Here is a 13,000-nt window from a genome sequence, read left to right on the forward strand (position 1 = left end):
TTCTGCACCAAATCCTGACCACTGGTACCCCTACTAGGCGCGTGCCTGTGCACGTAGGTACGCACCCGGGCCCCAGCATGTGCAAGCAAGGGGCTCGCAATGGGAGTCCCACTTAGGGGACGGGCACGAGTTAACGAGCCACAACACACAGTAAGGCATAGACGTGTATTTAAAAAAAAAAAAAAAAAAAGGCTGGGATTTTTATTTCCAAGTTGGCACGCGCGGAAGGCACAGGAGCAAACGGCTTTGGGGCACCAGAGTAGAAATGGGGAGGGGCGGGTCTGAGGTTCCCCTACCTCTGCCACCTCCTAAGCACACTTGAGACAGGACCAGTGGCAGGGGCTCTGGCCCAGGGCCCCGAGGGTCCCACTGGCTCCGGATGAGAACCTCGAGACAGCTCTCCAGGAAGGAGCCCCTTCTCCCAGGGGGGCAGGACCCTGCCAGCTCCCACAGCTAGAGGGACCGGCGCCCTGGGGAGGGCCGGCGTCAGAGGGAGAAGAGCAGGATGAGAACCAGAAGAAGCACCCCCAGCAGCACGACGATGGCACACCACTGCCGGCGATCTGGGGGCAAAAGGGTCAGAGGTCACGGGGGGGTGGGGGGACCAGGTACCACCTCCGCCCCCCACCCACCACCCCTGAGCTGCCTCCCCAAGGGGGCTTACCGTTCGTCATGTGGGATACTTTGGCCATCTTCCTGAGGACCCCATCCATCCGGGACTGGGTGTGGTCCATCTCGTGAGCAAAGGCATCCAGCATGCTGTTGATACCGAGATGGCGTTAGCCTCCAAAAGTTCTGGGCACACCAGCGCGGCCAGCTGAGGGCACCCGGCCCACCCCCAGGATCCTGGCCTCACACGCCCTGCTCATCCAGCTCTTCCCCAACACGGCCAGACATGTGCTTCAGAACCCGGATGCTCCCGGACACCATTTCCAGCTGTTGATTCTGTTGGTCCACGATCAGCTGCAGATTGGAGGAGTGGGAACTGCCGTCAGCGGGGGGGCCCTGAGCTGCCCGGAGGCCCCTCTGGCCCAGGATCCCCGACTACCCGCACGGACCTGCTGTGTGGCCTGCTGCTCCTCAATGTAACGAGAGGTGGCTGCGGCCATGCTGGCGTCCAGCAGGTCACTGGATGACTTTGGGGCGGCTGGCTTGCCTGTCAGCATCTATGGGGGCACAGACCACAGGTTCAGGGAGAGAGGGCCACTCACAGCAAAGCCAGACACAGACCGGTGGCAAATCTAGATGGCTGTTGCTCAGGAAGGTAGTCTTAGGAATGGGATAGCCTGGGTTCCCCAAGCCCACCGCTTGCTAACAAGGTGACCCCAAGGTCCTATCAATTGACCTCCCTGTGCCTCAGTTTCCTTCTCTGTAAAACGGGGAGTTCCTGGGGCTGGAATGCGGATTGCCCGAATCCATGGTGGACTCATCATATAAAGAGATGTATTTAAGAATTTGGACTTTGACCCTCGAGGCAGCACACCTGGAAAGCCCGTGGGCACTGCTATACGACCCCAAGCTCGTGCAGGTCTCGGCCCTACACCCTCCCCGATCCCACATGGGCATCCCATGACGGGTTGGAGACAGGCTGGATGGACACATAGAAGAAAAAAAGTACCAACAGAGGCAGCCGGGGGAGTGCGCACAAAAGGCATACGCAGGCACACACAGGGCAGGCACACCCACGAAGGGAAATGGTATGCAAGCCGACTGCAGATGGGATCTACTCAGAGGCCAAGTTCACAGGCTCAGAAGGGCCAGGTACAGACACAGAAAAAAAGGCAGGCATACATCCTGGAAACAGTGATGCAACAAGCAAAAAGAAAAAAAGAGAGAGGGGGTGGGATACAGACCCGCACTAGGAGGCAGAAAGGATTCTACACCCAGAAAGAGCGGGCAGGTAGACAGCCAGGAACCAACTGCTCAGAGGAGATGGGCACTGACACAGAAGAGACAGACTGTACGTGCAAGGGAGACAAGTGAACACACACAGAGGGGTCAGGCTTGGGCTCGGGTGGGTGAGGGTGCTGGGTCCGGATGCCTTACCTCTCTCTTATTCCTCTCCATAAAGGCTATGGCTGCCGGGCTGACCATATGGTCCTTCATATCCTGGGGGGTGAGGACGCCGTCAGAGAGTAAAGATACTCCAACCTCCCCGCACTCGCGCCACCGAACACTCTCCTCACCTGGACTGCCTCCCGCATCCGCTCCACGAACACCTTTCTCTCCTGCAGGTCTCCGGCTGGGAGCTTGAACTTTCCCGGGTTGGCTTCCACTATGCGTAAGTCGCGAGTCAAGGGTCAAGGCCAAAGCCAGACATGACCCCCCTCCTCTGCCTCAAGCCCTCCACTCCACCCAGGTGTCCAGTTGCCCCCTGCCACAACAGTGGGCTCTCCCAGGATGCCTTGCAACCCCCCAGGATATCGATGGTCTCCTCCAGGTCCTCGAGGTCCCACTCGATGCTGCGCAGGCCATTCCGCAGTTCATTGGTCGTCCAGTCCAGCTCCTCGCGTCCGACCGCCGCGTCCTCTTGCAGGAGCTCGCACCAGCGCTGGTACAGCCCGCGGGCCGTGTTCACCGCCTTCTGCACCTCGCTGCCGGGCAGGGGCACACACAGCGGTCACGGCTGGGGGCAGGCGGTCCTCCCGCCGGCCACTGCGCCCCCAAACGAGTCAGGGCCCAGGATATCCTGATAACCCCCTGCGCACCCATCCCACTCGGCCACGGGTCTTCCCTGACCCGCGCACCCCGACGGCCGTGCCCAAACTGCCTAGCACGCTCTGCCGGACACGCGGGCATTAGTTGGCGGGGGGACCGAGCACCCTCTTCTCTCCCCCATTGCTGTCACTCACCCTCGGACAACAAAAAATGGGTCCTCGAGAGACATGTCACACAAACCCCGCCCGAGGCCAAACCCCCTCCCCTCTCGGCTTCGGTAGCGGGTTCCCTCCCAGCAAGAAGGGAAAGCGCCGCCTCCCCCGCCCCCGTCACGTGAGCCGCATCACCATCGAGAACCGGGACGCCAGGGTAGAAAGAGAGGCCTCGGAGGCCCGCGCTTCCGCCCTCCTCGTGGCCATCTTTATCGTGGGCAGAAACAGCTTCGCGTCCCCGTAGCTCGCCGCGCCCGCCCCCAGCAGAGTCCCAGTTAAGTCTGGCTGGGTTGGGGGTCGGAGCTCCTAATCTCTCGGTTGGAGGGCTAGCCCTTCGCATTGTTGCCGCAGCAACCTCAGTTTCCCCAACCTAATCTCTCGGTTGGAGGGCTAGCCCTTCGCATTGTTGCCGCAGCAACCTCAGTTTCCCTTTTGAGCAATGTGAATAATAACAACCTTCTTCAAATCAGAGATTATGACTAGGGAAGGGGATCATTCGATTGGTAGAACCTCTCTCTCTCTCTCTCTTTTTTTTTTTTTTAATGTTTGTTTATTCTTGAGACAGAGAGCAAGCGCCGGGGAGGAGCAGAGAGAGATGGCGGGGACAGAGGATCCCAAGCGGGCTCCACGCTGACAACAGACAGCCCAACGCGGGTCTCGAGCCCACGAACCCCAGGTCGTGACCCCAGCAGAAGTCTTATGTTTAACCGACTGAGCCACCCAGGCGCCCCCAATTTGAAGACGCTCTTAACAGACTTCCTGAGCCTGCACCTTGATCCTGTACTCGGAGATCGTCCCAGCCCAGAGTTGGGAAGGGGTGGGGGGAAAGGTAGTCCTCCCCACTTTACCGCAGGAGGTGGAGTGAGGTGCGGGCATTCTGCGGTGGAGAGTCTTGCTGGACTGCCCCTCCTCTTTTGTTCTACGGAGGGGGGCGCCCCAAGATCGCCCTGGGGTGGGGTGGTTGTGAGTGGGAGCCCCAGAGATGCTTCTGGGGTGTGGGATCTTTCTGCGTGCGAGGCTAGGAGTCGGGAAAAGGGGGCGTGGTGGTGGCTTCTGTATACAAGAAAGTTCTCGGTGTGTGGGGTCTCCGTCTGGGGAGGGGCCAGGAATGTCTGGAGACTCATAGAGTGGATCCCTGTGTGACAGAGGCGATCTGTGTGACAAGGTCTCCGGAAAAGCACTCTTTTTTGGAGGGGCGGGGGGAGCCATCACCAGAGTGGGGTCCTAGTCTGGGGAAGTCTGGGCAGGATGTCTGAAGTTCTTGGAGAGCCTGTGTGCCCCTGTGTTTCGGAGTCTCTCAGAGACAGAGCCTGGGCTGGGAATATCATTGTGGATTCGCCGTGGGGGTCCTGGGGGAGATGGGGGCGTCCTCAGCGGGTCGCCCTAGTGTGTGGCAGGATCGATGACTAGGGACAGTTTTTGGAGGGGTCAAGAAGATAAAATTGTTGAGTCCTTAGGTGCAGGGGGTGGGAAGGCGGGGCGTGGGGTTCTCCAAGGGTGCATGATCTGGGGGGTGGGGGGAGAAGGAACACCTGGGAGAGAACCTTGTAGGGAGAAATAATTGTGTGGGTCTCTATGGGGGAACAGGGACGAATGGGTCCTCAGCGAATCGCCCCTCGTGTTAGCAAGGTCTCTGGGGAGGGTCTCTGGGAGATGGCGTCAGTGGAAGTCCAGAGATCGCCCCTACCTGCCGGCGGGGGGCTTCCCGGAGAGGCGTCACGCCTTCTCGGCCGCCGGAGGGAAGGAAGCGAAGCCTTCCCCTCCTTTCCCGCCCGCCCCGCTAAACTCTGGTCCGGAAGCCCGGGACTACAGCCATCCTTAGCGGCTGGGAGCGGGGGAGGGAAGGGAAGGGGGCGTGTTCGGAGGCCAGGCACCGCCCCCGCCCGCCCGGAAGGAGGCTGCCTCAGCTCAGAGCGGAGATCCCGGCCCCTGTCCTTATATGGGCAGCCGGAAGCGGCTCGCGCGCCTGCCCTACGTCATTATACCCAAATTTAGTCGTGGAAGTCTGGCGCTTCCAGTGGCCGGAAGACTCCGCTCTCCCTTCGGCGCGGCAAGGGGGGAGGGAGACGAGCCTTCCCTTAAAGGGCCCTTGCCACGAATGAATGGAGCTATAGGAACAATTTTGCATCTTGTTTTGGAGGAACTGGAGCAATAGGGCGTAGCGGAGGGTGGGGCCGATGTTTTCTATCTATCCGCTCTATCTCTGCCTTGCTCAGTTTACAGCTCCTACCCCAAGCACGCTTCCTGGGGCGCAGGGGCGGAGCAGGGCCGTGTTGTCTAAGGGGCGCAGCCACGTGTTCACCCGGACTGTCCTGTTGCCCGGGTCCTGCGTCCTGCGAGCACCCAGCCCACCCGTGGAGCTCGAGTAGAGGAAAGGGGCGGGGGGTGTTCGGTGTGGAGCGCAGGAATGACACCCAGGGCTGCGTTCGTGTCTGCAGACATCCAATGCCCGTGGAGTGGGCAGCTATGCCTAGGAGCCAGCCCCCGCTGCCCGCCTGCTTACTGCCTACAGAGGAGTGAGGAGGGCTGGCTTACGCTAGAAAGACGCAAGAGCTGGAGGCCCCAGTGTCCCCTTTCACTGCAGTGGCCGTTTATTCGTTTAGCAAATATTGGACGAGTCACTCTGTCTCGATTTCTCCAGCGGAAGAAATCAGGTACAGCGGTACCCTCCGCGGAGTGGAGGTGAGGCATTTAGTAAAGGAAAACCCTTAACAGCGCCTGACGGGTAGTAAGTGCTTTCGTAAGTGTTAGCACGGTTACTGATTCAAGAAATACGAATCGGTTACTGATTCAAAAAATATTAACTAGACATCTAGTAGCTGCTAGGAACTGTGCCCACGGGGGATATACCGGTTCGAACCCCGGTCTTCCCCGGTGCGAAGGGAAACTCGCTGCCTACAAGCCACTGGGGCTTCAAACGCAAGCACGTGGGTGGACTCTGATCCCCCATCCGCCGCCCTGCTCTTCTGGGCCCGCGCGTCTGCTCATTGAGGGCCCTGGGAAAGGAGACCACCCCGAGAGCTCTGCGTGGACTGGGGAATGCTCCCCCACGCCCCGACTCCTTCCCTTCTCCCGCCTCGGTAAATTCTACCCTGTCGCTTTAAGGAGTCTCTCGCCGTGGTGCGTTGGGAAGCCCGGATGCGGCTCTCGGATTGGGCGGGGCGTCTCCGTGACTTCACCCCGGGTACAAAAGGGTCCGGGTGGCGGGCGCCGGGGCAGAGCGTCCTAGCAGTGTCCCGGCGTGGGTTGGCGTGAGGGGAGAAGCGTGAACGAGCGCGTAGCCCGGAGTGCACCTGCTACCTGTCCTGCCCAGTCAGGGAGCCCCCGCCGTCCTCGCCCCCGCCGTCTAGCCGCCATGGAGGTGCAGAAGGAGGCTCAACGCATCATGACCCTGTCGGTGTGGAAGATGTACCATTCGCGCATGCAGCGCGGTGGCCTGCGGCTGCACCGGAGTCTGCAGCTGTCGCTGGTCATGCGCAGCGCGCGAGAGCTCTACCTCTCGGCCAAGGTGGAAGCCCACGAGCCCGAGGTGCCCTTGCCGCCCGTCCGCTCCTCCGATCCTCGCCTGCACCAGTTGCGGGAAGCGGAAGCTGTAGCCGAGGCAGCGCCCCCCGACGGTGAGCAGCCTTCCCCGGAGCCCATGGACACGCGGGAGGCGCCGGGAGCCGCGGAGACCCCAGCTCCCTGTGCCCCGCGCCCCACTAAAGTCAGCCGCAAGCGGCGGAGCAGCAGCCTGAGTGATGGCGGGGACGTCGGACTGGTCCCAAGCAAGAAAGCCCGTCTAGAAGAAGAAGAGGAGGAGGCAGGGGCCTCTTCGGAGGTCCCTGATCGCCTGCAGCCACCTCCCGCTCAAGCGGAGGGCGCCTTCCCCAACCTGGCGCGCGTCCTACAGAGGCGCTTCTCTGGCCTCCTGAACTGCAGCCCCGCCGCCCCCCCGACGGCGCCGCCGGCGTGCGAGGCGAAGCCTGCCTGCCGCCCTGCGGACAGCATGCTGAACGTGCTCGTGCGGGCCGTGGTGGCCTTCTGAGGGTCCCCGAGCGGCGCTACGGGAGCCCAGAGCGCGGGCCGAGCCGTCGGCCGGAGTGCGCACACCCGAGGCGAGGCCCGCCCCCGGGGGAGCGCCCGCTGAAACCGTGGAGAGGAGCTGCCGCCCGGGCTGCTGAGAGGCCTGAAGAGGGACTCTGCCCCCGGGGAGCCGTCGCCGCCTGCGCGCAGCGGCGGCGCCGAGGAGCCTGAGCGGGGAGCGCGAGCGCCTTCCGCCGAGACCTGCTGCGCCCACAGGTGCTGTCTTAACGGACTGGGACGTGGACCTTTCCCTCTCCTTCTGGGACTGGGAGCAGGGAGGCTAGGTTCTTTAAAACTCCTCAGGGTCGGACTTTATTTTTTATTGGGAGCTGTACTGCCCTTTCAAGGTTTTTCAATAGTTGGTGTTTGCATTTCCAACCTCAGAATTCCAGGCAGGCGCTCCCTTCCCCCACCAGTGACATACTTGTGCAAGCGGTCATCGTTGCGTCATGGGGCAGACGTGGGGAGCTTCCTGTTGCCTTGCGTGGGTGTGGGGCCTGGGAGGAGGGTCTGGGGTGTGGACCGCCCTGGGGAATGGGAGGAGGGCGTCCTGAGTCACCTCGCCCCGCGCGCTGCGGGTTTGTGCCCCGCGCCCCTGCGCCTTCGGCTGTATAGCGTGGGCAAGGTGGGGGCCCGATTAAATTTCAGGTTAAAATTTTCCTCATCTGGTGCGTTAGAGGTGGTAATACGTTCCCAGTCTCCGGCGTGACCGTCCCTCAGACACACAGACACAACCCAGACGATCCTGGTCTGAATCACAAAATCGGGTGGGGGTGTTTAGAGCGCTTGTAAGGCTGCGCTGGGACCAGTTGCTGGTGAGACTGGGCCAGTTTGGGAAGGGGAAGATTCTTGCCAGGGCGTGCTGAGGTCTGTTTACCTTTACTGTGGTGGATTCTGTTTAATTTCATCTATCTGGCTTTTTGCTAGAAACGCCAGATAGGAAAATAAAGACCATTTGAATAAAGTCTGTGCTGCCCGTCTGGTTTTCTTCCCTGATGGGGGAGGGGCAGGGTTAAGGGGTCAGGAGCTGGCGGCGGCTTGCTGGGGCCCCAGAAACCGGTCTGACCGGCTATCACGTGGGTAGAGTGGGCGGGATGGGGCTGGGCCCCCTTTTCTTTGCCAGAGCGTTTCCGTGCTGGGCGCTCTGGTCCTCTGACTCCTTCAGCTCCCCCACATTCGGTGGTTCCGTCGAAATCCTGCAACTCGGGGCAGGCGGGGGCGGGGGGGGGGCGCGGAGAGGGCTTGACGAGTTCAGACCTTTGAGGGGGATTACCGATGGGTCCAGCGCCCCAAACAGAATTGGGAAGGCCACGCCTCCTTCGGAGGCTCCCCCCACCCCACTTGACCAACTGAATCAGCTTTGGCGGGGGTCCCTCAGCTTGCGGGGGAGCTGAAGTGCGCTTTGGGGCGCCCTTTATACCCTTCTTATCTCTGGCGGTACCATTTTGTGACTCAGGCTGGGAGGGGAGCTTCCCAGCCTCGGTCTCCCCATCTGTGAAGTGGGCCTCTAAACAGCTTCCCCGAAAGGTGGCTGTAGATGTAGAAACACCCCCCTGAGAGCCCTAGTTATTTGCTCTGGCTCCATCCCAGCTCCATTTTAGTCACCCCAGAGGAGAAAACGCTCATAATGTATCCAGTGCTGATTTAGGAGAGGGGCTGCGAGGCGTCGCCCCAGGGCGGGTGGCGGGGTGGCTGTTAGGAGGACAAAGGAGCCGCAGGTGCGGGCAGTGAGGGCGGCGGGAGGCGCCGGGAAAGCAGCCGCCCCGCCTCCAGACGGCTGGCTCCGGCCCTGCCAGCTTCCCGCGACCCCGGGGGACCTGACCCCGAGGCCGTAGGGTGGAAGGAGGAGGGTGAGATGGAGGGTGGACCCGCCCCAGAACTCCCGCCTCCGGCTCCCCTCCAGCCTCGTCCACCCACCCCGCTCCCCGCCTCCCTCTGGGTTCCCCCAGGGGAATCTAGCCCAGCTCGCCTCCGCGGCCACCTGATTCTTTCCTGGGGAAACACGGGAGACTTAAGCGCCACCCACTCGGGGTCCTGACCCGTAACTCCCCAGTGGGACGTGGGGGGCGGGGGGGGGGGGGGGAGACTGGAGCCCCACACCCCAGCGGCAGTTCAGTGCGTTCGCGTGGGAGCAGCTCCCCTGAGAACCTGGCCTGCCCCGGGAAGTCCCCGGCGGCTGGGGAGGGGGCCCTCAGTGCGCATCCTGTCGCAGGAACCTCCTGGCCCTTCCTTCCTCCCCGGGAAGCGGTCAGGCTGATCTCCGCCCCACCTCCTGGGGGTTTCCGGGTCGGGGGCTGGAGATGATGAAGTGGGAGACAGGAGAAGCCCCCCCCCCACCCCATCCCTTTAATATATCCCCCTTCCCAAGACCCCATTCCACCCTTCCGAAAAGGCAACATTGAATATTCGTCACAATAACCTGGGTTTTCACGCCGTTACATGGCATTGGATCATTGGGCTAGGCCCTCTGGGGGAGTAATTCATGGGACAATAGTTGTGAAAACTAAAAGTGTCACAAGTCCCTTGACCAGTAGGGTCCCCCCGGGGAACCTCAGGCCTGCAGCAGGAGGCTCCAGAAGGCTGTTCATTACAGTGTCGTCCACTGTACAAATTGGAAACAACCTACATGCCCATCCCATCTAACCGGTCTGGTAGAATTCGGACTATCCATGCCTCCCCGGAGAATAAATGGCCTGAGCGGGGACAGATCTACACTCTCTGGCGACACCAATGGCTCAGAACCATGCCGCTGAGTGACAAGGGCCAGCAGCAGACCTTGTGGGGGTGGGAACACAGATCCTGGAGCCAGACCACCGGGTCTTACTTGCTTGCTGTGCAGCTTCGAGCGAGTCACTTCACCTCTCTGGGCCTCCGTTTCCCTGGCTGTACACTGTGGGCAACAATAGCCCCTACCTCTGGGGGTCCGTTGCGAAGATTAGGTGAGATAATACATATAAAGGGCCTGGTGGGACGCCTGGCACACCGGAAGCGGTGTTATTTTATTATTGGTAGAACTCAGAATGATAACAGTGCCGTCCATTTAAAGGCGCATACAGCAACACAGGCATTTGGTGTGGGAATGTGTGTGCGGATGCCGTGCTCATCCCAGAGAGCTGGAGACATAGTTCCTGTCTCCAACAGCTCCGTGTGCATGAGGGTCAGCGTCCCCGCTCAGCTCCAGGGTTTGGTTCCATCCTAGGGATTTGACCGGGTTGACTCTTGCCTCCTCCCAGGCCTCCACACTTCTGGTTTCCTCCCACCTCAGGCCCTGGGCCTCTTGCTGTCTACACTCACCCCTTTGTAGGTGGTCTCATCCATGCCGGCTCCCAAATTTTGCTCTCCATCCTGGACCCCCTCCCCCACCCCCAGGCTTTCTGTCCAAGGCCCCTCCCCATGTCTCCCTGGCCTCCCAACGGAGGAATCCTCCTTGGATCCCTTTTTCTCCTTCCTGCCCATGGTACCCAGTCACAGGTGCTGTCAACTTGACCTCTCATCCCACTCCACTTTCTCCACCTCCTGGATCGGATGTTGGTGTGGGCTGCTGTTACCTCTCACCTGGATCAGGGGCAGTGGCTTCCCCCCTGCTCTCGCCCCCACAATCTATCCTACCCCGCAGCCACACAGATCTTCTAAAAATGCAAGTTGGATAATGTCACTCTCCAGCTCTCCTCTGCTTCATCCACCGTGGCCTCTTTTCTGCTTGGAGAACAGGCCAGGCATGTCCCAGTCCGGGGCCTTTGCACTTGCTGTTGCTTCCGTTTGCAATGCTCCTCTCCCAGACATCCATTCTCACTTCGTTCAGATCTCTGCTGGACTGTCACCTCCTGGGAGAGGCCTTCTTTGGCCATCTGATCTAAAGACGCTCCCCACTCTGCCTCCCAGCCCCTTTACCCCTCTTCTCAGCCTTCCTTCAAACACTACTCACTGTCTGAAAGGGTAAATTAATGTTCTAGTTCGCATCTGTGTTCAAATGTCCGTTCTGGGAATGCCCAACCCAGGCCTGGAAGAGTCGATGAGGTTGTCTGGGGGAGGCAAGTGCTAAGTGCTTAGTAGTTATTGTCGCATTTCATCAGTGGCTGCCCATGACTCTTAGCATAGAATTTACCAAATTTCAGACCGTTGATGGCCAGGATTTTTGTCATATCTGCAAAACAACTGTACTATTATTTATCTAAACATTTTTCTGAACGTAAGCCACTTGTTAATCACGGACCATACTTAGAAGGTAACCTTTAATACAAGCTACAGTGAAAACAAAACAATGTCATAAGATTCTGCTGAAACAGTAGCCAGTATGAGGGTCCAGACAGCTTTCTTAGTTAGGCACAGAGATTAGCCACGGTTAACGACACATGTTATTACCACAGGAGACAGGAAAGGGCCTATCTTCAGTCAGAAGACTAGGGAAAGTCTAAAAGCTGAAAAGAGAGAAACAAAGGGATTCGTCCTCTTATTTAAATAGCATTGAATCAGTTTGGCCACCGTTCCAGAGTTAGGAAAATTCTGCCTCTGGAAGAGAGACAAAGCTACAAATGCCCCCCATTTTGGTCCACGACCTTTGTTTACGGACGCTCAGATTAGGAGCTTTTTTTTTTTTTTTTTTTTTTTTTTTTTTCCCTGTAACATCACAAAGCAATTTTATATTCGTTTCTGGGTTTGTCTCCTCTTCTGGCCTGGGGCCTCCTTTCGAGGCCAGAGACGAGTCTAGCAGGTGCTTACTAAGTGGTTTTTGTGAATGAATGATTCATTTGCACCCTCTCCTTTGAGACTGGTCCTTTTAACTCCACCTTTTACGGATGGGAAACTGACGCCAGAGAGGATCGCCCTGCAGGAGAGCAAGTAAGGGACGGCTCTAGTCGTGTCGGCCATCCAAGATCCCCTCCACTCTCCTCTCGGCAGGACCTAAGGGACAGGCGCCCCGCTAAAGCCTCCGCAAACCCGGGAAAGGGCTGAGCCACAGAAACAGCACCCGGACCGGTTTGCCCGGTTCCAGGAACCTGGGGCGACGTCCGCGCGTCCGAGCCGGGCAGGCGCAGGCCTAGGCCAGGCGGGGCGGGGCCTCGAGCTCCGCCAGGAAATGTGAGTCCTAGGCGGGGAGGTCGAGGTCAGTAACTACCACAACGCGGGGCGGAGCGATCGGGGTGTCAATCACGGACGGGGGCGGGATAGACGAGTTCACCTCGTCTCGCGCTCTTCCCCCGGGTCCCGCCCCTGCGCGCCACACCGAGCGACTTCCAAGAACTCCCAGCGTAGTCAGTGACTTGGGCCACGCCCCTCGCCCCCCAAACCGGTCTCTTCCGGACCGGATTCCGCCCAGGCTCTCCGCGCGGGGCGGCCCCCCCCCCCCCCCAAAGCACGCCCCGCGGATGCGGGAGTGGGACTTAGGGCCCGGGCCGGAAGGCGGAGGCCGCGCCGGGGCGTGTGGGGCTGGGGGCCTGATCGAATCAGGTAAATCGCGGAAGGAGCGGGAGGGAAAGGGGGCTGCCAGAGCTTGGGGTTCATGCTACCCACCGCTGTTGTGCAGGCTGCTGAAGCTCCCCACGTGCCCAGAGGAGCCCAGAACCCCACACCGGTGTCCACGGGGAACCAGAGCCCCCGCAGCAGTGTCTCGTGGCGCTCGGATCCACACACGTGTGCTCAGGGGGGGGTCCACACACCTTCCCACCTGTGTCCACAGTGGGTCTCACTAGGGCACCTGTTCTGTTCCCCCAGGCTCAGCCTGGAGGTGTATTCCGCCCACCTCGAAATTTGTGTCCCGGAGAGCTGAGCCCAAGGCCTAAGGCCCTCCACCTACATACCCAATCCGTCCAAGATCGACCCCCTCTCCCCCAGCACGTTGTTGGCTCTCAGTGAAGAAATAACCTCAACAGGGGCGCCCGGGCGTCTCGGTCGGTCAAGCGTCCCACTTCGGCTCGGGTCACGATCCCACTGTTCGTGGGTTCGAGCCCCGCGTCGGGCTCTGAGCTGACAACTCGGAGCCTGGAGCCTGCTTCGGATTCTGTGTCTCCCTCTCTCTGCCCCTTCCCGCTTGTGCTCTGTTTCTCTGGCTCTCAAAATTAAATAAA

The 13,000-nt window shown here is 60.1% G+C and overlaps 2 protein-coding genes across 4 annotated transcripts; one reads left to right on the forward strand and one right to left on the reverse strand.

The window, feature by feature from the left end:
• Positions 1–151: 151 nt before the first annotated feature.
• Positions 152–3,121, reverse strand: STX10 (syntaxin 10). 3 transcript variants are annotated; one of them, XM_081791785.1, is made up of 8 exons: positions 3,016–3,121; positions 2,425–2,594; positions 2,187–2,281; positions 2,047–2,109; positions 1,059–1,166; positions 857–963; positions 665–759; positions 152–563 (listed from the first exon to the last, which is right to left on the reverse strand). In XM_081791785.1, the coding sequence occupies exons 1-8, from the start codon at positions 3,075–3,077 to the stop codon at positions 487–489; spliced, it is 777 nt and encodes a 258-aa protein (XP_081647911.1). In that variant the 5' UTR covers positions 3,078–3,121; the 3' UTR covers positions 152–486. The 3 variants fall into 3 exon arrangements, with proteins under 3 accessions (XP_081647911.1, XP_081647913.1, XP_081647912.1); XM_081791787.1 differs by lacking the exon at positions 3,016–3,121 and adding an exon at positions 2,853–2,986 and having other exon boundaries at positions 861–963; XM_081791786.1 differs by lacking the exon at positions 3,016–3,121 and adding an exon at positions 2,853–2,986.
• Positions 3,122–4,895: 1,774 nt separating this feature from the next.
• Positions 4,896–7,339, forward strand: IER2 (immediate early response 2). Its single transcript, XM_081791788.1, has one exon. The coding sequence runs from the start codon at positions 6,226–6,228 to the stop codon at positions 6,895–6,897; it is 672 nt and encodes a 223-aa protein (XP_081647914.1). The 5' UTR covers positions 4,896–6,225; the 3' UTR covers positions 6,898–7,339.
• The last annotated feature ends 5,661 nt before the right edge of the window (positions 7,340–13,000 follow it).

The sequence above is a fragment of the Panthera onca genome, chromosome A2 (genome assembly GCF_046562875.1).
Source record: "Panthera onca isolate mPanOnc1 chromosome A2, mPanOnc1 haplotype 2, whole genome shotgun sequence".
NCBI lineage: Eukaryota > Metazoa > Chordata > Mammalia > Carnivora > Felidae > Panthera > Panthera onca.

Coding starts and splice junctions, on each gene's coding strand:
- STX10 (XM_081791785.1), bottom strand. CDS start 3,077: ATGGCCACGAGGAGGGCGGAAGCGCGGGCCTCCGAGGCCTCTCTTTCT. Junction 2,110..2,186: donor GGATGCGGGAGGCAGTCCAG/GTGAGGAGAGTG, acceptor CTCACCCCCCAG/GATATGAAGGACCATATGGT. Junction 564..664: donor AGTATCCCACATGACGAACG/GTAAGCCCCCTT, acceptor TTTTGCCCCCAG/ATCGCCGGCAGTGGTGTGCC.
- IER2 (XM_081791788.1), top strand. CDS start 6,226: ATGGAGGTGCAGAAGGAGGCTCAACGCATCATGACCCTGTCGGTGTGG.